This window comes from Pan paniscus, chromosome 6, assembly GCF_029289425.2.
Source record: "Pan paniscus chromosome 6, NHGRI_mPanPan1-v2.0_pri, whole genome shotgun sequence".
Taxonomy (NCBI): Eukaryota; Metazoa; Chordata; class Mammalia; order Primates; family Hominidae; genus Pan; species Pan paniscus.
This window is the reverse complement of record NC_073255.2, coordinates 110,541,848-110,567,177: the sequence shown is the minus strand read 5'-3', so window position 1 is coordinate 110,567,177 and position 25,330 is coordinate 110,541,848. Positions and strand designations below refer to the sequence as shown.

General features: G+C 39.8%; 1 protein-coding gene across 4 annotated transcripts in view; it reads left to right on the top strand.

Annotated features, from left to right (window-relative positions):
• The window catches only part of CDK6 (cyclin dependent kinase 6), a 234,671-nt gene that overhangs the window by 158,375 nt on the left and 50,966 nt on the right, over positions 1-25,330 (top strand). For all 4 annotated transcript variants that reach the window (XM_003809732.6, XM_003809731.7, XM_055114711.2 and 1 more), the window contains one exon: positions 9,733-9,842. In XM_003809732.6, the coding sequence (XP_003809780.1) occupies positions 9,733-9,842 (110 nt within the window). The remainder of the gene's footprint in view (positions 1-9,732; positions 9,843-25,330) is intronic.

The following is a 25,330-nucleotide window of genomic DNA, read 5'->3' as shown; positions in this document are numbered from 1 at the left end:
ATTCAGCTCATTTTCCCTGTGCCTTTCATTGCCCTGTGAGTCTTCTTACACAATCTCTGAAGCTAATCAGGTTCAGCTCTTCCCTCCACAGGATCATTTCCTCTGTTAAAGATACATGATTACTCAAAGATATTAAGTTATTATGGGACAGTATTGTCCTCATATTCTCCAGTCTAGGGGATTGCCTCTATCCATCTTCAGCACTGCCACTGGGAGTTTCCTGTGGTTCATTCATGTATCTAGCTATCAGATAATTACTGAGCACCTTCCATGCATGACACTGTAAATGCATTGTGGCCAAGAAATGGAAAAGCTATAATGCAAGATAGAAAGGGTCAAGTACTATAGAAGTGCAGTGGAAGCTCAGAGAAGAGCCATTACTTCCAGCTGGGAGATCAGGAAAGGCTTTGTGGATGAAGCAATATGTGAGTGAGGCTTGAAAGATGGGTAGGATCTGGACCTGCAGAGACTCAGAGAAAGAGAATCCCAGAGAGAGAATCAGAGAACCACACCAGCAATAGCAGGTGATGGGACATCCACATATCTAAAGGGAGCCAGTGGCCCCATGTGAGCCAAGGCAGCTCTAGATGTGAGGAAATACAGCCCTTCTGCTGGTAATGGATGCATCAGAGCAGAGGTGAGGACAAAGTTATTGGCACAGCGCTCCATGCTGTGAGACTCTCATCTTTGTATTGACCTCAGACATTTTTTTGCCATATGTCAAAACATCTCCTTCTAGCCCTTAGATTACAAATGGGTGAATTTGAGATGACTCCATTATTATTTTATGGGTATGTAATGCTTTTTTTTTTTTTTTTTTTTTTTCTGAGATGGAGTTTCACTCTTGTTGGCCCAGGCTGGAGCGCAATGGTGTGATCTCGGCTCACCGCAACCTCCACCTCCTGAGTTCCAGCGATTCTCCTGCCTCAGCCTCCTGAATAGCTGGGATTACAGGCATGCACCACCATGCCCGACTAATTTTGTATTTTTAGTAGAGACGGGGTTTCACCATGTTGGTCAGGCTGGTCTCAAACTCCCAACCTCAGGTCATCCGCCCTCCTCAGCCTCCCAAAGTGTGCTGGGATTACAGGTGTGAGCCACCACACCTGGCCAGTATTGAAATCTTAATAGTTTCCATAACCAGTTAAGGTGTTATAATGAGAAGACTGTGCTTGGCAGAATTAGAATTCCAATTCTTTATAATATTCTTCATTTAAATATGTAATTTTGAAGAACTAAATTATGGCCAGGCACGATGGCTCACACCTGTAATCCCAGCACTTTAGGAGGCCAAGGAAGGCGGATCACTTGAGGTCAGGAGTTCGAGACCAGTCTGGGCAACATGGCGAAACTCTGTCTCTAAAAATACAAAAAATTAGCCGGGCATGGTGGTGCACGCCTGTAATCCCAACTACTGGGGAAGCTGAGGCAGGAGAATCACTTGAACCCGGGAGACCGAGGTTGCAGTGAGCTGAGATCACACCACTGCACTCCAGCCTGGGCTATAGAGTGACACTCTGTCTCGAAAAAAAAAAAGAAGTAAATTTTGCACCTCTGTGAAAAGTCAGTGAAATTATCACTAGTTTTGATTTTCACTTCACAAAACCATACTAGTTTTCTATAGGGAGAAAAACATATGTATTAGAAAGTTTTATATTGCTCTGATGCAAATAAACAGATTAGAGCACAGTTTAGAAAACCTTCACTTTGACAAAATAAAGATTCTGAAGTATTTCAAAGATTATATTTATATTCCTGATAAACCGTTATCTATGTTAGCATTTGAGACATGTTGTTGAAGTGGGCCCGAGAAGGAGAATATCACCACACTGGAACACTCCACAAGTAATTACTAAACCAAAGGACAGCAAAGATATTTAATGATAACGTTGTTGGGTCCATAAAGTATATATGTTTTTTTAAATCTTCATTGCCATTGCCATATCATTTAGGGAGTCTTAAAATGTTAACAGAGGACACCTTATAGATTACCCAGTCCAAACATCTTCTTTAACAGATGAGAAAACTGAAACTTGGAGAAGAAGTTGCCACCCATGCTAGTTTCTCCATCTATAAACAGGATTTATCAGCCAGGGTCCCAACAGGAAATAGATGGCACACTCAAACTCAAGTAGTTCAAGGATTTCTTGACACGGGCATGATTTGCAGAGATGTGGGTTTAGGGGAACTCGGGGGATGGTGCTGTGACCTGAGTCTTACTCGCAGTCAGTTCATTACCATTCCCAGGCCCTAGAAGAAGAGGGGAAGCAGTTACTGGAATCCAGGAGGAAGAAAGCAAGTAGAGCAGGCTTCCTGAGATGGACATTGACTTTGTGGTGGCAACACAGTCAGTTCTAGACAGCTTTGCTGGGAGGAAAATCAAAGAGATGAGGATCCTGACCTCATGCTTCTCCTTCTCTCTGAATTCCTGCCGAGACTTCCCATTGGCCAAAGCCAGTAAGAAACTGGAGGCATATGGCAGATATAGGTCCATTTCTAGGGCAGAGACTATCTGGGGCAACAAAAAGAAGACATCCAGCACAGTGTTCATACCATGCTTTTCTGCCACTGTGGCCATATAATGAGGATGAATCAGATAACATCTAATTTTTTCAAGACCTTGGTGCAAGGGTACATGATAAAAGATTGTTAAATATAACATCAAGTGAGAGCGGTTTACTCTGAAATGTATTTTAAGTCAGAGTTGGCCTTGGCTGTACATTTTCTTATACTATTATTGAACAGGTTCAAAAAAATGTGAATAGAGATCAAAGCAGTTTAAACAGATACATCCACTTGTGTAAATATCCTTGAACTCCCCCCTGCCTTCCGCTCCCCCTCCTGTTGCCACATCCATTCAGCACCTCTAGAGGCTGTTAATACATGTAATGATTGTAATAAACATGGTATTTGCTTTGGTTCCAGCTGGCTCCAATCACCAAACTCTGTCCATAATTCCTATTGTCTTTGCTTACTAGACAACTGCATTGTTACCATTAGTAGCGACTTTTGTTATGGATTTCTAAATGTTGATCTTTATATATTGCACTCATTGTTTTCCTCAACATGTTTTAAAATTTAAATTTACCATTATATTTTCTTTTTAAGCATATTTAGAATTATTAAACAGAACTTCTGGTAGAATTGATTATATTGTTGAGAACTTTCATGCGCTAAAACCTTGAAACAATTTTATTGATATTATTCATTCTTTATAAAGCTTTCAAATAAAAATAAGCTTCTGCTCATGCATGACTTAAACTGGTTTTAAGTTCAGCAGTCTTCCATCAGAAGTTTTTAGAGGCACAGAAGTGTAATAATGTCTAAGCAAAGGGAATTTATATTTTACTGTCAGGAAAATTTGTTGCAATTTGTTCTCAAAAACTTGGATCCAGATTTAGTTGCAGTAGATATTTTAAATCCTATGAAATTACAGAAGTTGTCATAATTTGAGATAATTAAAATTACAGTGACTTAATGTAGGGACTGAAAGACTGTGTTTCAGAAATTATAGAACAGCCAAGTAAATTAACAAATTAAAACTGGGGATGCTCTCTTGATATATAGAATAATATTACATAAACCAGGAAACAACTATTAGAAAATGCTATTCTTTTATATCTATTGCAAAATATAGTAGTTTGTTTTCCTTTTTTTTGAGACAGTCTTGCTTTTCACCCAGACTAAAGGGATACAATCTCACTGCAACCTCCACCTCCCAGGTTCAAGCAATTCTCCTGCCTCAGCCTCCCTATTAGCAGGGATTACAGGCGTGCGCCACCACACCTGGCTAATTTTTTTTATTTTTAGTAAAGACGGTTTCGCCATGCTGGTCTTGAACTCCTGACCTCAAGTGATCCGCCTGCCTCAGCCTCCCAAAGTGCTGGGATTACAGGCATGAGCCACCACGCCTGGCCCAGTAGTTTGTTATTTTTAAATGTAGGCCCAGGTCATTGATGGGGTTATTTTATTAGAGAATTAACTAGAAATGTAAGTCTTGAACAATTTATACTTTCTTTTGGAATTGAATTCCTCAAAGATTGAACCAAAAATGATGTCTCTTTAGACAGATGTTGATGGTTTAAAATAGAGTGTAAGCATAAAGTTAGTCTAATTTCACTCTCACTTGGTTACAATGATTTACACAGACTAGAGCAAAATCTTAAGGATAAAAACGAGATATTTAAATTTTAGCTTTCATTGAAGTTATTAAATGTGAAGTGATGAGTAGATGTCATATCATATAGAGAACTGGAAAGTAATGGAAACGCTTTTCTTTTTTTTTTTTTTTTTTTTTTCTTTGAGACGGAGTCTCTCTGTCGCCCAGGCTGGAGTGCAGTGGCGCGATCTCGGCTCACTGCAAGCTCCGCCTCCCGGGTTCACGCCATTCTCCTTCCTCAGGCTCCCCAGTAGCTGGGACTACAAGCGCCCACCAGAGTTGTAAATTTTGCAACTCTGTGAAAAGTCAGTGAAATTATCACTAGTTTTGATTTTCACTTCACAAAACCATACTACTTTTCTATAGGGAGAAAAACGTATGTATTAGAAAGTTTTGTATTGCTCTGATGCAAATAAACAGATTAGAGCACAGTTTAGAAAACCTTCACTTTGACAAAATAAAGATTCTGAAGTATTTCAAAGATTATATTTATATTCCTTATAAACCATTATCTATGTTTGCATTTGAGATACTGGGGGAAGGAAAACAGAAACTCAACTCTCTTTTAGAGTTTGACAAATGAAGTACAGAAAAATATAAGTAAGGATTTATATAAGACAAACCCTTATCAATAAAGAACTTTACAAAGACAGTACTTCCATTACACTCCCAGAACAAAAACCAAGTATATACATCATTTTAAAGAAAACAACAATAAATCCTACCAAGTAGAAATTGTACAGATCATAGTCTCTGGTTGTAATTCAATAAAAGTAGAAATTCAACCATTCGAAGATAGCCATAAATAACCTGACCATATGGACATCTTAAAACACTTTTCTAAATTAAAGATAAATTACATAGTATTTAAAGATGAGCAAAAATGAGAAAAGTTTATCTACAAATATGTAGTTAGCATTTTATTATTAATTAAAATGGAAAAGAAATGAGCTAAATTTTAACTCAAAAAAAACTCAACAACAACAAATTAGGAGGAGAAAATTTTAAAAGATAAAAATAGAAATCAACAAATTATAAAATAAAACAATAATCCTCCCAAAATGGAAATAAAATTATGTCAGTTTTTTTATATAAATAATATGGCTAAACTTCTGACAAACCTGACAGATATAAAGAGAAAACAAAAATTTACAACGTTAAGAAAAAGAAAATCAGGATAACCAAGGAAACAGATGAAATTAAAATGATTATAAGAAATACTACGTTCAAATTTAAGTCAATACATTTTTAAATCTAGATTAAGGATGTTTGTAGGAAAATCCTTTATCATTACGAAAATTGGCTTCTAAAGAGGTTGAAAGCTGAGCAGACTAATTACCAAGAAGAAATTCAAAAGACCGTTAAGACACACTGCTAACAAAGATCCAGACAGCTCTATGAGCGAGATTGTTTGACCCTCAAGAAACTGATTATTCTTCTGTTGTTTGTACTATTCCAGAATATAATAAAGATTGGAAGCTTGAATATCCCTGATAAGAAAACATGAAAAATTAACACAAAAAAGAAAACTACAGATCAGCCTCATTTATGAATATAAGTCAATATCCTAAATAGATACTAGCAAATAGAATTTCAGAGTGTCTTAAAAGAATAATACACAATCAGAAATGATTTATTCCAAGAAGGCAAGGATGCTACAATATTGGGAAATCTGTTAATGTAACTAATACGTCATTAATAAAACAAAGGCAAATGATTATATGGTCATTATTAATAGACATTTTAAAAAGCATTTGATAAAAATTCATTCTACATTTTGAGTGGTAACTAAATTTTAAAAGGAATAGGAATTTCCCTAACATATCTATATTGTTATTATGACTTTGACTGTCTATACATTTATTTATCATAATAGGTATAACTGACTAAAGTATTGAAAATGAAGATAGTCAGCCTTACTAAAGTTTTTTAGGATGGGTAATCAATCAGAAACCAGTTTCTTGCTGAGCACAGTGGCTCACACCTGTAATCCCAGCATTATGGGAGGCTGAGGTGGGCAGATCACCCGAGGCCAGGAGTTCATGACCAGCCTGGCCAACATGGTGAAACCCTATCTCTACAAAAAATACAAAAATATTAGCCAGGTGTGGTGGCATGTGCCTGTAGTCCCAGCTACCTGGGAGTCTGAGACACGAGACTCGCTTCAGCCTGGAAGGCGGACATTGCAGTGAGCCAAGATCGCACCATTGCATTCCAGTCTGGGCAACAGAGCAAGACCCTGTCTAAAAAGAAAAAAGAAAGAAATAATATTTTCCTTAGAACAGCTTAAAATAAGGCTGTATTCAGGTTAAACTTTTCTTTTTATGTTGCTAGACTTTATTTTGAATTGAGGTAGAAAGATAAGTGTGTGCCTTCATGATATCTGTGTATTTCTGTCAACCACTCAAGTGGAACCTTACAGACAGTTTGCACCTGCAGTTTTGTTTACAGTGTGTCAGGGAAGCAAAGAAGTGTTCCTCCAGCTAGAAATATTAATAAAGCAGAAACAAGTAATGTAACTAAAACTAGACCCCAGTATTGGACGCTCTTCTTAGCAAAAACAATACCTTCCCTTTTGGAAATGACTGGTCATTGAATTTAGCCCAGTTATCTTTCTAGGAATGATTGCCTTAAAAGGATTAATTTGATAGGTGTATAAGCCCTTATTGTTGTGTTTACAGTACTGTGATAGGCATTTACAGATATAAACATAGATTAAGGCAGGGCCATGTCCTCAGGAACAAACCATATTATGAGCTATGTTACAAGGTATGATTTTCAGATAGCAGCTGGTGCTGCATCAGGGTGGTGCTGGCATCTAGGCTAGGCCTTGTAGAATAAGTGAAATTTACATATGTGGAGAGGAGAAAGAAGAGTTGCCCAGGCTAGGAAAATGATATAAACAAAAGCATGGAGACAAGAGCGATGGGATATGCTTGCATAATCTAGTGGTGTTCAAACATAGCCAAGGGTGAGGATTAGTTGAAGAACTCAAAAAAAAAAAAAAGAAGAAGAAAGGGGGAGGCGCAGTGGCTCATGCCTGTAATCTTATCACTTTGGGAGGCTGAGGCAGGCAGATTGCCTGAGCTCAGGAGTTCGAGACCAGCCTGAGCAACATGGTGAAACCCTGTCTCTACTAAAATACAAAAAAAAATAGCCGGGTGTGGTGGCGTGCGCCTGTAGTCCCAGCTACTCAGGAGGCTGAGGCAGGAGAATTGCTTGAACCCGGGAGGCGGAGGTTGCAGTGAGCTGAGATCATGCCACTGCACTCCAGCCTGGGCAACAGAGCAAGACTCCATCTCAAAAAGAAAAAAAAAAAAAAGGAAGGAACAAAAGAGGAAAACTCCAACCCAAAAAGTTCAGCCCACAGAAAGTCTAATTCAGTGGCACAAGATAAGACCTGTACACCTAAGTTTTTCTAAAACCCCATGGGGATTTTGATGAACAGGCAGGGTTAAAAACCAGTGGTGCAGTATAGATGTGACTAGGATATAAAGGCTATGGAAGTTCTATGGGAGGTGATGCATTGATGGAAAGTACTCTGGGAGGTGATGCATTGATAGAAAGATATGTTGGGGCCAAATGGTAACTTGAGTAACATTGTTTCAGTATTGTCAGTTTTGTGTTTTGTTTTTTATTTCTATTATATCACAACCATCCCTCCATTAGATATCAACCAGTATTACTTAAACAAAACTTGACCCATGTGTGAATTCAAAGCAAAATATGTTAGATGAGATATAGAGGGGGAACCTGTCAAGAATCTTTTTCCAATTTGATGTTGCCATATAATCATCTAAAGACTTAAAACGGTCATTTTATTATCACTCGTAATCTTGTCAGTTGACCGGACTCAGCTGGCAGTTCTGCTCTGTGTGACATTGTCTGGGACTGCAGTTATATGGGAGGTCAGTTGGCTTGAATGTCCAAGATGGCTCATTCACAGGCTTTCAGCTGAGAGCTCAACTGGGGCTGTCAACCAGGGCATCTTCATGGGCTTCTCACAGCATGACAGCTGGGTTCCAAGAGGTAGCATCTCAAGAGAAAAGGCCTAGGCTCAGGCTTCTTATGACCTAACGTTGGTAGTCTCAGACATTACGTCTACCATATTCTGTAGGTCAAGTAAGTCACTAAGGCCAACTCAGATTCAATGGAAGATGAATGAAATCCATCCCTTGATACGAGCAACAGTGTGTGCAAATAAGGAGAGAAGGAAATTGATGGCAGCCGCCATTTATTGAGACTTGCTACTGCAATCTTAGCACACCAAGTAATATAGCATCAAAATGTATAAAGCAGAATTTTAGAAAATTTAGATAGACATCCATAATAATACAACTAGACAAAACAATAAGGATAAAAGGGATCTGAATAATATAAAATTCTGACATAATAGATTTATATTCTGAATTCCTTATCTGACAATAAAGAATGCACCTCCCAGGTATCCATAGACTATCTGCCCCTTCCCCCACAAAAGGAATCACTTGAACCCCCCCTGTGTACTCAAATCTGCAGCCTTAACATGATATGCTTTCTTCAGCCCTCAACCTGGCAGGAAAAATTGTTGTGTTTGTTTCATCTCTTACTATATGCTGCTCTGTATTAAATGAGTTTCTTGTCTTTTTGGAATCCCTTCCTCTGCCTGGCTTTTTCACACATCATATGAACAATTGGGTTACACATTCTCTCTTAAGTTCTTCCCCACTTTTTACTTGTTTTCTGAAAAGAGCATCATGGAGAGGGGTTTTACTTTGATTCCCCAAGCTGTCATGGTAAGAGCAGTTTTGACATGTCCTGGGTGTTGTGTAGACTTCAGGGACACCATCCAGCAGCCCTGGCACCATCTTCATATATGTGTGTGTGTTTGTGTGTGTGTGTGTGTGTATGTGTCTGTGTGTGTGTATATATATATATGTGTGTGTGTGTGTATATATACATATATATATATATATATATATATATATATATATATACAGCTTTTGGGGTACAAGTGGTTTTGGGTTACATGGATGAATTGTATAGTGATGAAGTCTGAGATTTTAGTGCCCCCATCACCCAGGTAGTGTACATTTTACCCAGTATGTAGTTTTTTCTCCTTCACCCCTTTCTCTACCCTCCCCCTTTCTGAGTCTCCAAAGTCCATTACACCACTCTGTATGCCATCATCTTCTAATTTGCCAATAATGCTGGCCTGGGGATTGAGCTGTAATTGTTGCCATCACCTGTTTTCCATGTATTATTTTTTAAAGGCCCTTAAAGGGAGGGAGAAAAAAAACGGTTTCTAAGTTTAAAAAAAATTTTTTTGGTCTTTGCTTTCTGAAACTCATGTTATTATGCCATCCTAGTTAGACATAGAGTCGGAGGTGGGAACCCAGTTTGTGGGGATGATGTAATTTCCTGGCCTGTCAGTGATGAGTCCTATTTACCTATTGCTTCTAGCGCAGTGTCCTTATATGATTTACAGGAGTTCTTTCTGAACTACATCTTGTCATTAAACCACCAGGTTTAGTCAGGAGTCTAAGCCAACAGCCACCTTTGTCAGTAACACTTGGATCCGCTTGCCATTGCAGGTCGTCACGCTGTGGTACAGAGCACCCGAAGTCTTGCTCCAGTCCAGCTACGCCACCCCCGTGGATCTCTGGAGTGTTGGCTGCATATTTGCAGAAATGTTTCGTAGAAAGTAAGAAATACGTTTTGTTTCACTCTGCTTTCCTTGAAAAGAGACTGTGGATCTTTGTGAATTTGAGTGGCCGCATGGCATTTCTATCATTAGGGGTCATGATGGCCAGATCCATCTGCCCCAGGCTACCACTTGCAAGCCTGTCCTGAAACCGCCTTCTCAGTGCTTACAGTGTTGTTTTATATGACTGTAGCTTGCAGCTTCTAGAAACTCTGCCTGGGAAGGAATACCCCACTGTTCTTATAATTTACATTGTTTGACTGGTGATGATAGGACATGGTGAAAATAACACATATTTTCGCATTTTTTTAGTGAAGAAATATCCTCAAAGTGGACTTTATCTATAGGAGGAGAACCAAGGCTGTTAAGTATATGAAAACTTTTTTGATGGAATTTTGATAGTGAGAATAGTTGAAAAAAACAATATTTAGGCTGAAAAAGAATAGGCAATGGGGATGTCAGTGCTACTTCAGAGCACTTTAAATGCTGCCATGTACAGGAGAGATTAGATATATTCCGGTACTATAGAGGACAGAAACAAGACCAAGGATACAGAAATTACAAAAAGAAAGATTTTTGTTAAAAGGGGTAGAAATCTAATGATTAGACAGTTATCTGAAGAGTGGATTGGGGTTTGTGAGAATAGTGAGTTTTCATTGTGTGTCTAAGAAGAGGCTGGACCTCCACACATTGGTGATGTTTCAGTAGCATTTATAGGGTTGGTGTGTAGGCTAGATGCCCTCTAAGTTCCCTCTAAGAGAGCATGTGATTCGTTTGTTTGATTTTCAGGTCACAAGAAATAGCCAAATAATATAATAAAGATCTGCCAGGAAAATAATCCATACCTGGGTACTAAGTTCAGCCTAGTCTAAATTAAACAGAGAACCTAATCATAATCTAATCTTTTTTTTCTTTTCTATTTTTATTTCCATGGGAAAAGGTAAGTTAGGAAACAGTATATTCCCATTGTATCTTTAAAATGTAACTCCATGGTAGCTCACAAGGAAAAGAAGTGGTCAGCCATTGCTTGCTTGTTGTTTGGTTGGTTTTAACCAAACAAAGTTTTGTACATGTAACAAATTTTTGGAACTATTGCTAGTACTCAGCAAATTCATCTGTGGCTCATAGGATAGGAGATCATCGCAAGGAGATCAGAGTAAACAGATGTTTAATGCAGCCATACCATGTGCTAAACAGATGTTTAATGCAGCCATACCATGTGCCAAGTATAGTGTCAAACCTCTTCTTTTATGCTACCTTTCTTAGTCCTACCAATAAGAACAAACTGAGGTGGAGTGGTACATTTATTTGTCTAACATTAGGCAGCTAAGAAGTAGCAGGGGTATGAGTCCAAAGGAAGCTTGCAAGTTCTATTCTGGTGTTGCTTTTTTCCCAAGGAGGGGAGAGAAAAAGAAGCTTGCAAGTTCTATTCTGGTGTTGCTTTTTTCCCAAGGAGGGGAGAGAAAAAGTAATACTGAAATCAGCTGCAGTGTTTGCCAAACAGGCTAAATTAGTGATTTTGAAAGTGTGGTCCCTGAACCAGGAACCTCAGCATCACCAGGCACCTTGCTGGAAATGCAAATTCTCAGGCCCCACCCCAGACCTATTGGTTCAGAAGTTCTTGGGCTGGGAGCCAGCAACCTGTGTTTCAACAAGTCCTCCGATCCTAATACAGCCTCCAGGATAAGAACCCCTGGGTTGGATGACAGTATGACCAGGGATGGGCAGTCTTTAAAAGTCTGGCTCCCAGGCCTCTCCCTTGAGATTCTGATTCATTACTGGGCTGGGGCCAGGAATTCTTATTTTTAAAAGTACCTTCAGCGATTCTTTTCATCCAACAAGTGTAGAAGACATTGGGTTAAAGGCTTATGGTTAGAACCAAGAATAATTTACTGTCAATAGAGCAGAGTAGGAGTTAAGACAATCATTCTACTTCATCGCAGGAATAACTCGGTACAGCCAAGAGTTGATTACAGAAATGCTTATTGGAATTATCTTTATGTGTCTAGAATAGTCTCAACTGTAAAGACAGAGTCCTTCAACAATTACAGACTTGAATACTAGTCATGATTGATGCTAAAATTCAATTTTTTTAAGATGTTAAAAGAAAGATAAAATTTGATATATGTAGAATTAAGTATTCACTACTAAGGAATTTGCTGTATAGGCAATCTCCATTTGTGGAACAAATTTTATTTTAAAACGTTAAAAGCATTTTCCACTGAAGTGATAAGTGGTCACTGGATTCCAAGCCTAGCTTGCAGAATCCTCTACGACCTGGAACATATACAAAACACCCATTGTGCTAATTCATCAAAATTTTTTCTTCTGTGGGAAAATTCATTCTAAGTTCCAATCCAAGACTAGAGGAATACTTATCTCTCCATCTCAGCATTGGGACTGAGAAGTAGGACTCAAATATTGGAGGCTCAGGGGAGGGTTCCTTTGATGATAGTGGCAGCAGTCTGCTTCAGTTTGCTGGAAAAGTGAGACATTGGGTAGAGATCCTTTGGCACTTCAAATGTGCACATAAGAAAGTACCCTTTCTCCAGAAGCCTTGCACAAAAATAGTAATTTGAGAAATAATTGCTTGAAGGAGGAAGCAGTATCAGAAACCAGGTCCATATGCCTTTAAGGCTGAAAGGAGAGTGAATCAAGGCCAATCATACCATCCCTCCTAGGGTGGCTACCCTGTGTCCTTGGTATTTCCTATGATACCCCCCAGATATCCATGTGTCATGCTTCTTACTTATGCCAGATGAGTTCTGGGGTCCATCACCAGCTTGACCTGGTTCTGACTTGACTCCTGATTCAGTACTGACCCAGTTGAGACTTCACAAGCCATAGGCTCTTAAAGCAGACTCATTCATTGCTTTAGGCTAATCCTAAGTCAGGGAATCCTAGCATTTTTTATTTTTTGTAGAGATGGGGTTCTCACTGTGCTGCCCTGGTTGTCTTGAACTTCTAAACTGTGGGTACCCACTTGATGCTAAGGCAGTAGTTACCAAATTTTGTCCTTTCTTTATCATCTTCATTGTTTTTGCCATATTCTTATGAGACTGGTACTATTATTTACTTAGGTTTTTTTTACTACTCTCTATCAGTTTACTTTTTTATTTAGCCTCATCCTAAACAAAAGTACAGTCATGTGTTGCTTAACGACAGGGTTATGTTCTGAGAAATGCATTGTTAGACAGTTTTGTCATTTTGCGAACATTGTAGAATGTACTTACATAAATCTAGATGGTGTAGCCTACTACACACCTAGGTTATATGGTATAGCTTATTGCTCTTAGGCTGCCAATCTGTATGACATATTATCATACTGACTACCATAGGCAATTGTAACACAATGGTAAGTATTTGTGTATCTAAACATAGAAAAGATACAGTAGAAATATGGTATAAAAAATAAAAAATGATATACCTATATAGAATGCTTATCATGAATAAGGCTTGCAGGACTGGAAGTTGCTCTGGGTGAGTCAGTGAGTGAGTGGTGAGTGAATTGAAGGCCTAGGATGTTACTGTACACTGCTGTAGACTTTATAAACACTGTACACTTAGGCTACACTAAATTTATCTAAAAATATTTTTCTTTCTTCAATAATAACAACCTTGGCTTACTGTAACATTTTTACTTTATAAACTTTTTAAATTTTTTGGCCGGGTGCAGTGGCTCACGCCTGTAATGCCAGCACTTTGGGAGGCTGAAGCAGGTGGATTGCTTGAGCTCTGGAGTTCGAGACCAGCCTGGGTAACATGGCGAAACCCTGTCTCTACAAAAAAGACAAAAATTAACCAGACATGGTGGTGTGTGCCTGTAGTTCCAGTTACTTGTAAGACTGAGTTGGGAGGATCACTGGAGCCCAAGACAGGCAGAGGTTGCAGTGAGCCAAGATCACACCACTGCACTCCAGCCTGGGCAACAGAAGGAGGCCCTGTCTCAAAAAAAAAAAAAACTTCTTAAATTTTTTAACTTTTTGATTCTTTTGTAATAACACATCTTAAAACACAAGCAAGCCAGATGCAGTGGCTCACTGTAACCCAACACTTTGGGAAACCAAGGCAGGAAGATCACTTGAGTTTAGAAGTTCAAGACCAACCAGGGCAACATAGTGAGACCCCCATCTCTGCAAAAAATAAAAAATTAGCTGAACATGGTAGCACACATCTGTAGTACTAGCTACTCAGGAGGCTGAGGTGGGAGGATCACTGGAGCCCAGGAGTTCAAGATGACAGTGAGCTAGGATCATGCCACTACACCCTAGCCTAGATAACCTTGTGTCTAAAAAAAATAAATAAATAAACGCAAAAACATTGTACATCTATACAAAATCTTTTCTTTATATCCTCATTCTATAAGCTTTTTTATTTTTAAATTTTTTATTTTTTTACTTTTTAAACTTTTTTGTTAAAAACTAAGAAACACACAGATTAGCCCAGACCTACACAGAATCAGGATGGTCAATATCACTGTCTTGCCCGTCCACTTCTTGTCCCACTAGGAGGGCTTCAGGGGCAATAACATGCATGGAACTGTCATCCCCTGTGATAACAATGCCTTCTTCTAGGATACCTCGTGAAGGGCCTGGCTGAGACTGTTGTACAGTTAACTCTCTTTTTATAAGTAGTAGTACACTCTAAAATAATGATAAAAGTATAATATAGTAAATACATAAACCAGCAACAGAGTCTTGTATTAGCAAATATTATGTACTGTATATAATTATATGTGCTATACTTTAATATGACTGGCAGCGCAATAGGTTTGTTTACACCAGCATCACCACAGACATGTGAAGTGAGTAATGCGTTGCACTACAATAACGTTAAGATGGCTAGGAGATAGGAATCATTCAGCTTCATTATAACCTTTTAGGACCACCCTCACATATGTGGTTCATTCATTGTTGACCAAAACGTTATTATGAGGGTCACGGCTGTGTATAAAAATCAGAGATTTGACCAGTTATTTATTTGTCTGATACACATTAGAATAAATATATAACCACTAAAATTATTCAGAAAGTTCATGCATGTTTATCCCCTAAATCATCTCACATGTCACCAACAGTAATATGTCACATGTTGGAAACCCTATAACAAGTGTTCCATTCAGTCCACAATTAACTTATGGAGTGACTGTTGTATGCCAGGCCCCCTTCTAGAGGGGTGACTTAAATCCTAGTAGAGAAAAAATCCATTGCCTGCACAATTAGTTAATTAACCAGAGGTGGGATAAATGCTGTGAAGAAGTGTAGAGTACTGTGAGTGGGTATAATGACAAGTCTGTTTTTGGAGAGGGAAGATTTCTCAGTGGAAGGCCAGCAGTTGGGATTAACCTTCTTTAGAGGTCGCATCCTAGTTGTTTATTTAAAATCTTTGAGGAATAGTCATTTATGTGTCAGCCAGGCTCACCATCCTCCATAACCTAGGGAGAAGAAAAGAAGCAAAGGGAGTTACCATTTGTCATGTGACAGGCCCATGCCTTGGCAATTGGGGGTTGGGGGCACCTTCATGTGCATTATCTGCTTAAACCCCTATTCTGAAGACTTCTTTCCAGAGCTTACAGATAATGAACTAGAGCCTTCCACAAGGAGGGTGAATAACTTGCCCATGGGCATACAACAATCAAATGACAGAGCCAAGACCCCATGTCTGCCTGACTCGATCGCCTTTGATTTTTCTACTCTGCTGGGTTTCTGCCATTGCTATTGTTTGACCTACTAGGCCATATTTTTTTCTGGAATGATTTGTGTATTACTGTGATGTAGCAGCAATGATATTTTAGAGTGGTCAAGAAGCAAATCACACATGTATTTAATAGCTTTGATTTAGAATCTGTCCTGTATTGGAAAGGTTGGCCAATTCTCTGTCATATTATTAAGAGGTGCATGTCTTTTGTTCAAAAATGAAATACCTAGGAAATATAAACTCAGTAAAGAGAGTCATAGGGCAGATGGTTGACAAAGAGCCAGAGAGTTTAAATATCATCTGTCACTGTTATCTGGGTTTAATAACTGCCCACACTGGCCCACAGAAGTATTCTACAAAATGGGTAAGAGCTACATTTTTTTATCTTTCTCCTTTAATTCTTCATCCAGAGTAACCCATCCTTACTCCACATTGAATTGTATTTTAATACTAAAAAAAAAATTGTTATAAATTTGGTTAGTGGCCAACTAGTCAGCTTAAAGGATGAGATTGGATGGATGGATGGATGGATGGATGATTGGATGGTTGTGATAGACTGATTTTTAACTATACAGCAAAATAAATTCACAGTGTTAACTCCCCAGGTATCTATTGGTTGCCTTGTAATCCTAGTTAGAACTGTCTGTAGTTTGAAAGTTATGGGGTTTTCCAGGTTACAGCAAAGTCACATAAAATGCACATTTAGAAAATAAAACATGCGGCCAGGTGCGGTGACTCACACCTGTAATCCCAGCACTTTGGGAGCCCAAGGTGGGTGGATCACGAGGTCAGGAGATCAAGACCATCCTGGCTAATACAGTGAAAACCCGTCTCTATTAAAAATACAAAAAATTAGCTGAGCGTGGTGGCATGCTCCTGTAGTCCCACCTACTCGGGAGGCTGAGGCAGGAGAATCGCTTGAACCCAGGAGGTGGAGGTTGCAGTGAGCTGAGATCGTGCCACTGCACTCCAGCCTGGGTGACAGAGTGAGACTCAGTCTCAAAAAAAAAAAAAGGAAGAAAAAAGAAAATAAAACATGATTCTTTGAATACGAAGATTGTGGCAAGCAGATAGTAATTCTTAGAAGTTCTGAGTTGCCAGCTCTGCCAATCCCTAGCTAAGAAATGCCAAATGCCACCAGGAAGAATATAACAAATAGAGTCACTGTTAGAAGGAAACAAACAAGGCTTCCTGATTTGTCATATATTGCCTCTTGTCTGGTGGCCTCTCTAGGCTTGTCGTCATTGATTTCTATGAATTAAACACCAGTAGCTGAGAAACTGACAGTGAAACTGTCCTTTGTGGGTCAGTGGTCAGTGAGCAAATGTCTTTAAAATGTCACTGACTACCTTGCCAATTTTCCCATTGGTTACTGTGTTGGTGCCTCCCCATAGTTGAGCACCCTCCCTAGTGACATCCAGGAAATGAGGTCCTTCACAAGCTGACCTGAACACCAAGGTGCCAGGAGGCACGCCCTAGCCTGTGAGAAGAAACCCATCATTTCAGGTTAGGTCAAAACACGTGCATGGAAACCAGGGCACTTTAGACTTTCAGATTTCTTACCTTTTGTTGGATATTTTCCTAGACTCTGTTTTTTTTTTTTTTTTTCTTCCTTTAAAGAACCAGCCAAATGGGAAGATCTCTTTTTTTTTATTTTATTTTTTTGAGACAGAGTCTCGCTCTGTCACCCAGGCTGGAGTGCAGTGGCACGATCTCGGCTCACTGCAAGTTCCGCCTCCCGGGTTCACGCCATTCTCCTGCCTCAGCCTCCTGAGTAGCTGGGACTACAGGCGCCCGCCCCCGCGCCCGGCTAATTTTTTGTATTTTTAGTAGAGACGGGGTTTCACCGTGGTCTTGATCTCCTGACCTCGTGATCCGCCCGCCTCGGCCTCCCAAAGTGTTGGGATTACAGGCGTGAGCCACCGTGCCTGGCTGGGAAGATCTCTTTAAAAAGCATTTTTATGAGTAAGGAAATATCCAAGATGGTACCCAGGAAAAGGTCCAATTTTGGTTGAGTAATACAAACAAGGTAGTTCTAAGTAAGAACAAATTAATACTTTGGTAATGTTATTAATATTGATTTTTTTAATTCTTTTTTTTTTTTTTGGATACAGAGTCTCGCTCTGTTGCCCAGGCTGGAGTGCAGTGGTGCAATCTCGGCTCACTGCAACCTCCGCCTCCTGGGTTCAAGCAATTCTCCTGCCTCAGCCTCCTGAGTAGCTGGGACTACAGGCACATGCCGCCACGCCCAGCTAATTTTTTGTATTTTAGTAGATACAGGGTTTCCCTGTTGTTGCCTAGGCTGGTCTCGAAATCCTGAGCTCAGTAGTTCACCTTGGCCTCCCAAAGTACTAAGATTACAGGCGTGAGGCACCGTGCCTGGCCTGATTTTTTAAATTCTTGATGTGTACTTTAACATGAATTTGAAAAATATATTTGTTTTCATGACATATATTGAGAAGCCACCACCAGACCTGGCCTTTCCCTGTGGCGGCATCTCTTGGTCCTCCACCTTCCCACTCCAGGGCACCTCCATTCTCATATCCTAGGTCTGCCTGTTCTGTGATCTTTACCACAAACCAGATTTTATCTGCTTAGTCTTCTTCTAACCATTCTATCACATATCATATACCACTCTACCATTCTTTCTTCCCTCTTACTTCCCAAGCCATCGCTTCCCTCTTACTAACAACTGCTGGTTTATTACTTCCTCCCATGTTCCCCTCCCTGTTCTTAGCCCCCAATACCTCCCCTCGCTGACTCTCTACTTCTGTTACTCCTTTCAAATCTGACTCTTGGAATCCTTGTCACATAGGAAGAAGTTCCTTTCTTCCCCAAACTTTTACTCACAATCTTCTTCAAGGTAACTAAAACCAGGCCTTTTTCTGTAGGTGCTCTATCCCCTCAAGAAGGGAATTGCAGTGTTTTTAGCTATCTGCTTCTTGGGGGCACAGTTCCGCCAAAGCCTCCCAATTTCTCTTTGCAATCCTCTTACACTCCTGTCTCCCCAGTCCTAATGGCATGACCTGGAGATTTTCAGGACCCATGATTTTCCAGCAAAGAGTCACTACAGAGTAAGAGTAAATGTTACTGACAGAAGTGTTTTGCAAATACGTGGAGACAGAGCAGTTTGAGGGTCTTGATTGACTCAGCAGCTGCATCACTCGGCTTGCACTCTCCCTGTCCCCCAGCCTATACACAAGCATTTAGTGACCCCCGTGAGAATTAATGTTTTCTTCTCCCTTCTCATGACATTGTACATTAGGGACTTCATCATCCAAATGTTCCACCACTGAAAAGAAAGCTCTACTTAGAGACAGAAATAAGAGCAACTAGAGCACACGTGCTTGTTTAACACTTGCATCTAGGCTTTTGATGGGCATGTTTCCTCCCCTCCAGCGCCCCTCCTTTGGTCTGAGACCCACTTCCATGCTAGGATTCCCTTCTCTTCCCATCCCCACGATCCTTAAGCCCCAACCTACTTCCACACCCCCAACCCAACATTCAGCCCCATCTCCAGTTAATTAAGATGAGTGAAGCCCTCAAAGTGAGTTCCTTTTCTCTTTCAGTTCAAAAATTTCTCTTTATCTTCACCTTCTCCTTCCTTCCCTCCAGTTTCTGAGAAGGATGCATTCTCCCTGCTTACAAGGCAAATCTCCCTCAACCCTTGCTCTTGTTCCTACCCTGCTTCTAGGTTCTCACTTCATCCATCATCCCTTTCTGACTTGCCTCGTAAGAGTCAAATCATGCCCTTGTCTCTCCATTCTGGAAAAGATTCTCATTCCCCTTTGTATTCCCCTAGTCTTTCTCCTTCCCTTCATGCCCAGACTTCTTGAAAGAATAGTGTCTCTACATGTAGCCTCCACTTCTTCTTCACTTGCTCATTTCTTCATCCCTTCCCGTCATAAAAATAATAGATAACATTTATTGCACACTTACTGTGAGCCACGCTCTGTACAGTTGACCCTTGAACAACATAGGTTTGAACTACACAGGTCCACTTATATACAGATTATTTTCAGCAAAAGTTACAGCAAGTGTGCCTGACTCTCCTATCTCCCTTTCCACCACCTCCAGCTCTTCCAACTCTGCCACCCATGAGACAACAAGACTCACCCCTCTTCTTCCCCTTTACCCTCAGCCTATTCAATGTGAAGATGAGAAAGATGAAAACCCTTATGATGATCCACTTCCTCTTAATGAATAGTAAATATATTTTCTCATTCTCATGATTTTCTTAATAACATTTCCTTTCTCTGCTTACTTTATTATAAGAATACAGGGTATAATACATACAACATACCAAATATATGTTAATCAGCTGTTTGCTATTGGTAAGATTTCCAGTCAATACTAGGCCATTAGTAGTTAAGTCTTAGGGGAGTCAAAAGTTATACATGGACTTTTGACTGCACAGGGGGTCAGCACCTTTAACCCCCATGTTGTTCGAGAGTCAGCTATATTTGGTGCTTTAAAATACACAATTTCATTTTAATCTCAGAATAACTTTATAAAGGGCACTGTTGTCATCCCTATTTGACAGGTAAGAAAACTGAGGCCCAAGAAGAGGCTTTGAACCAGGATTATTTGACTTCAGAGTCCTCCTGACACTTAAGCTGCTGTATTAGAGGTTGATGGTGACCTCCTCATCATTGCATCCAGGAGCCTCCTCTCCATTCTCATTTCATTTGATGTCTGCAGCATTTGAATCTTGTGGCCACTCACTCCGTGAAAGCCTCCCTGTCCTCACTGTTGGTAAAAAGCACACTTCTAGGTGCCTCTGCCCATATCCCCTTTGCTGGCTCTTCATCTCCCTTCTCCCAAACCTAGGTGTCTACAAAGAGTTCTATCTAGATGAGATATAGATGACCCTCAGATGGGCTTCAGGGCCAAACTGCAGTTTCTTAATGGACTGACTCTTCCACCAACCACCTCACAGATACCCTTTCTTCACTGAACCCATCTAACCATCTTCTCTTACCTTCCCTTTTTCTGTTAATGGAACCCTCATCCCACAGCCCCCCAGCTGGGTCCTCAGAGTCACCCTGGAATCATCTTCATCCTTCTGTATCCAAGTCCTGTGGATTCTGTCTCCATGGGGCCCCTCCAATCTGGCCCATTTCCATCATGACCTGCATCTCATTAATTGAGGCTGCCTTTAACAGTCACCCAGTAACCTGCCCATCTGTCTCCCTGTTTCCTGCCCATTCATGTATTTATGATAAATTAATATTCTTATTATCACTGTTTTTCAAAATCTTGCTAAGACTGGTGTAGGATCCTTGGCTCTCAAGACCTTTTGAAAGAAGGCTCCAACTCTATTCTGGCCATTGCATATATTATTCTCCAAGATGTCACTATTAGTGAAAGAGACCTACCTTTTGGCCCCAAAACATGCCTCAAAGTTTTTCTCCTTAGAACCCTTGCTCTTCTCTTGTCCTGGGTGCCCAGCTGCCTCTGTCATCTTTCAAAGGTAAATCTAGAAGCTGCTTCTTTAACGAAGAGGCCTGAAGCACTGTACTATGCTTACAGTAGCCCCATAGCATTGTGTCTGTACCTATGTCAGAGCACTTTCCTGAGCCACTATCTTTCCATGCACACAAGTTGTCCACCATAGCTGCAGCAATGATGTCATGCAGAGCACGGTGTTGTTTCTTAGGAACCAGACATCTAAAATGGGTTCCAGCCCTACCCCTACCAGCTTTGCCACTGAAGGCAAACCATCAACCTCTGGAACTTAGCGTCTTTACCTATAAAATGGAGAGGCTGAAATACCACATCCATGGAATTCAAACTGTGCTTCAGAGTTCTTAGATTCCCTTCCTATGCATAGTCCAGAGATTTCTCGGCCCTTCTTGTTCCCACACTCAGCTTTAATCAGAGTATCTTGCTTTCATCTTTTTTCTATATTGGGCTTCTGAGATTTAAAAAGACCCTAAAACACTGGAATGGATGATGTCCAAGATTCACTCCAACTCTGATATTCTTTGAGAAAGCCATATCTTGGTCATTTCTGAAACTCTTACTATGTCTAATATGACTAATGTTAATATGGAAGTATAAAATGTGAGTATTGTCTTTCCTGTACTCCCCTCCAAACTCCCAAAGATACCCCCTGGATATACTTCCACTTCTTCCTTATTACGAATTCAAAAGTGTGTGTGTGTGTGTGTGTGTGTGTGTGTGTGTGTGTGTCATGCCTACTTCTCTACCCTGCTATTCCTTTTTCTGAACATTTGCATTGCCATGTGGAATATCTATAAAAGTATAAACCAGCTCTGTCTGGGAGAAATGTAATGAAAGCCACAAATGTATTTTTGAATTTCCTAGTAGCTACATTTTAAGAGGTAGACAGAAACAAGTCGAATTACTTTTAATAATATATTTTTTTACCACAGTACATCCAAAATGTTATCATTTCAACATGTAATGAATATAAATATATGGATGAATGAGATATTTTTACATTCTTTCTTTTTACTAACTGTTCAAACTCCAATGTGTATTTTACACTTACAGCACACCTCAGTTCAGACTTTTTTCAGCACATTTCAAGTGCTCAGTAGCCACATGTACTGATTGGACAATGCAGGTCTAAGTCATCAAATAAAAGAATAAATTAAAGAAGAAACAGAGACAACTTGCCATTTATTGGGAAGAGGGGAGAAAATAAGTGAGTGCCCTTCTCATTGAAGTCCCATTCTTCTGTGTCCCACATTGTCTTCTTTTCTGGTTGTGTAGGGGCTATAGACGTTGGGGCCCTTGCATGTAAAACCAGCCAAGCTGATATTGATGCAGCTGCCTGGCCTTCTTCTCCTGAATTAATGGTGCTTGAGCTCAAACTTGCAAGTATAAAGTGTTTATTGACACTAGTGGATCATCCTCAATATGTCCTTACTTTAAAAAATGCTTGCACCTGGGGAGCCTCATTGTCTCTGTGATCTTTCACTCCACGTGACACTTTAAGAAACAAAAATTGCTGTAAGAAGGATCAAAGTAGGAGATTTCCATGCCTGTTAGTTTCATTTAATTGAAAAAAAATTTAAACGAAACAGTAAAATAACATAGTCTGGTTGTAAAAACACCTAATGTAAATACAGAAGTATAAAATGTGAACATTGTCTTTCCTGTACTTCCCTCCAAAACTCCCAAAGATAGTCCCCTCGATATACTTCCAGATCTTCCTTGTTACAAATGAGAGAGAGAGAGAGAGAAAGAGAGAGAGTTTATAAATGCATAAAATACATAGGTACACATCTACATCTGTAAATTTTTCTCACAGAAATGGGCTTACCCGATACTCTTCTGTACATTGCTTATTCGCTTTATTTTATCATAATATGTCAGTACCTAGAGATTTAACTCATTTTTAAACAGATTAATAACTGTCAGTTCATTTATTTCATAATTTAATTTCTTCTTGATGGACATTTAGGGGTTTTTTGGTCAAAAAATACAAACAATATTTACTGCAAACAGTGTTGCAGTAAAATCTTTGTGCTTATTTTATGGAGCATTCGTCCAGGTATTTCTGTACAGTAAATTCCAGAAGTGAAATTACAGGGTCAAATGACATGCAAATTTTTTAAATTGTGCTAGCTAAACCAAATTACCCTGCAAAAAGTTTCAACTAAACTCTGTTTTTAGCTTGAGGGGGGAGGTAGGATTGAGATTCTCAAAGATGAAGAAAGGTTGTCAAGAGTAAAGCAAGAAAAGAACTCTTATGTAAGCCTTGCTACCTTTTCTACCACTACATTAAAACAATATCAAGTGGAGGTTGGCCATGTTGCCTTACATCTGTAATCCCAGCACTTTGGAAGGCCAAAACAGGAGAATCACTTGAGCTCAGGAGTTCGAGACCAGTCTGGGCAACGTGGTGAGACCCTGTCTGTACGAAAAATAAAATTTAAAAAAATCATCTGGGCATAGTGATGTGCTCCTGTACTCCCAGCTACTCAGAGGCTGAAGCAGGAGGATCACTTGAGCCTGGGAGATGGAGACTGCAGTGAGCTATGATTACACGACTGCATTCCAGGCTAGGCAACAGAGTGAGACTGTGTCAAAAATATTAAGTGGAAAACATAAGTGAATATGGTAATTTTATAAAACTTTTGTTCAGCTTGGTTTGATGCATAAGAGACGTCTTTCAACTGTAAAATTCACTGTGGGTTTCCTTTTTATCAGTTGGGTAACGATAGGGAAGGAATCAACCTCATTTTGTCAGTTAAAAAAAAATTATCTCAGATCACATCCCAAGCAGTTTTTCAGACCAGTTTTTTTCCAGTGCACAGGCAGTTCAAAGATTATTCTACAGAATTTCATAAGTGCCTAGGCTTGAAGAATAATGTATATTGAGTTATGATATTCCTTCCAGGCAGAATTTGGGTCCTTCATGTCATTTTTCCTTCTTAGTCACCAGTGCTCATGCATCATTACTTTGGATGCCTTCTAGGTCTACTCCTTGGAATAACTCTAGAAGCTTTTCCATCAGCTGCTTACAATAGGAAAATAATCAAACTAGTAGTTTCAAGTCTACCTGGTCATAAAGTCTCAGGTCTACCTGGTCACATCTTTCAGCCATTGAGTCAGATGAAAATATTCAGCTTGAGGTCCAGAAGCCACCCACTTTTGATTATAAAACACAGAGACAGTCACTATTTTATACATTGAAAGCCAATTCTTTTTTTTTAAGAGAAAAACATAAACATTTATTTAATATGTTTTATGTGACATGGGAGACTTCAGAAATGAAGACCCAAAGAAACAGAGACAACTGTGCATTTTTATGGACAGTCATGCAGAAGTATGGCCAGAAGACCAAGGGTATGATCTAATGGTAATAAACTGGGGGAAACCTGGCAAGGCCTGCTTGTTCAGGTGCATTCTGTGTCCCTGGGTCTTCAGAGACAAGAATGCTCCTTTCCTCCAGGTGTAGGGTGGGCACCTCTGGAATGAAAGTTTTATGGCCAACTCTAAAGGAAAATTGTGTCCTGGATGGAAAGTCAGTTCTTACCAATCTAATCTTTAGTCAGTGGCAAACTTACCATCTCATTTTTCTCATGAGCAGGAGGTACTTCATAGCCCTACAAAATAAAAAGAACCACACCTGCACAAAATTATTCTAGCTGGGGCTTGGACCTCCAATCTGAGTTGAGTCTGGCCTTGGTAACTCCTTTAAAGTGTGGTGTAACATTTACATTTGTTTTATTGTGTTTATGCAAATTTACTAGACAATAATAAATATAGTAAAAAACTTCAGGTAAATGTAGATTGCTGAGATTTTATTGTATGCCTACATAATTTCCCACCAAACACAACCAAGGCGCTAAATTACAACAAATAGTAAGATGTGTCAAAAGATTCTACTAGATCTTGTACTAAAATGATAGGTGGTAGTGACAAACCAAGTAACTCCATACGGGCCCTTGCTGTGGAGTGGTCTGTGGCTGTCTGATACCCTTGCTCTTTTGTTTTGCACTGAGCATCTACCTCCCATCTGGTGTTCCTATGGTGGCTGAAGGAGCTGGTGTCTGATAAGACCCAGCACTTGGTTTAACTGAGAAACATTGGGTATATTCTTACAGAAATAAAAGATATTACCTAGCTTCTTTTATCCTCTCCCTTCATCTTCTTTCTCTTCTTCCCTCCCTCCACGCTCCTGTTCTCGTCCTTCTCTTCCTTCTCTTTCCCTCTCTCCCTTTGTCCTTCTCTTCCTTCTCTTTCCCTCTCTCCCTTTGTCCTTCTCTCCCTCCCACTTTAACCATAGGAAATATAGAGCATTCCGCATGGTC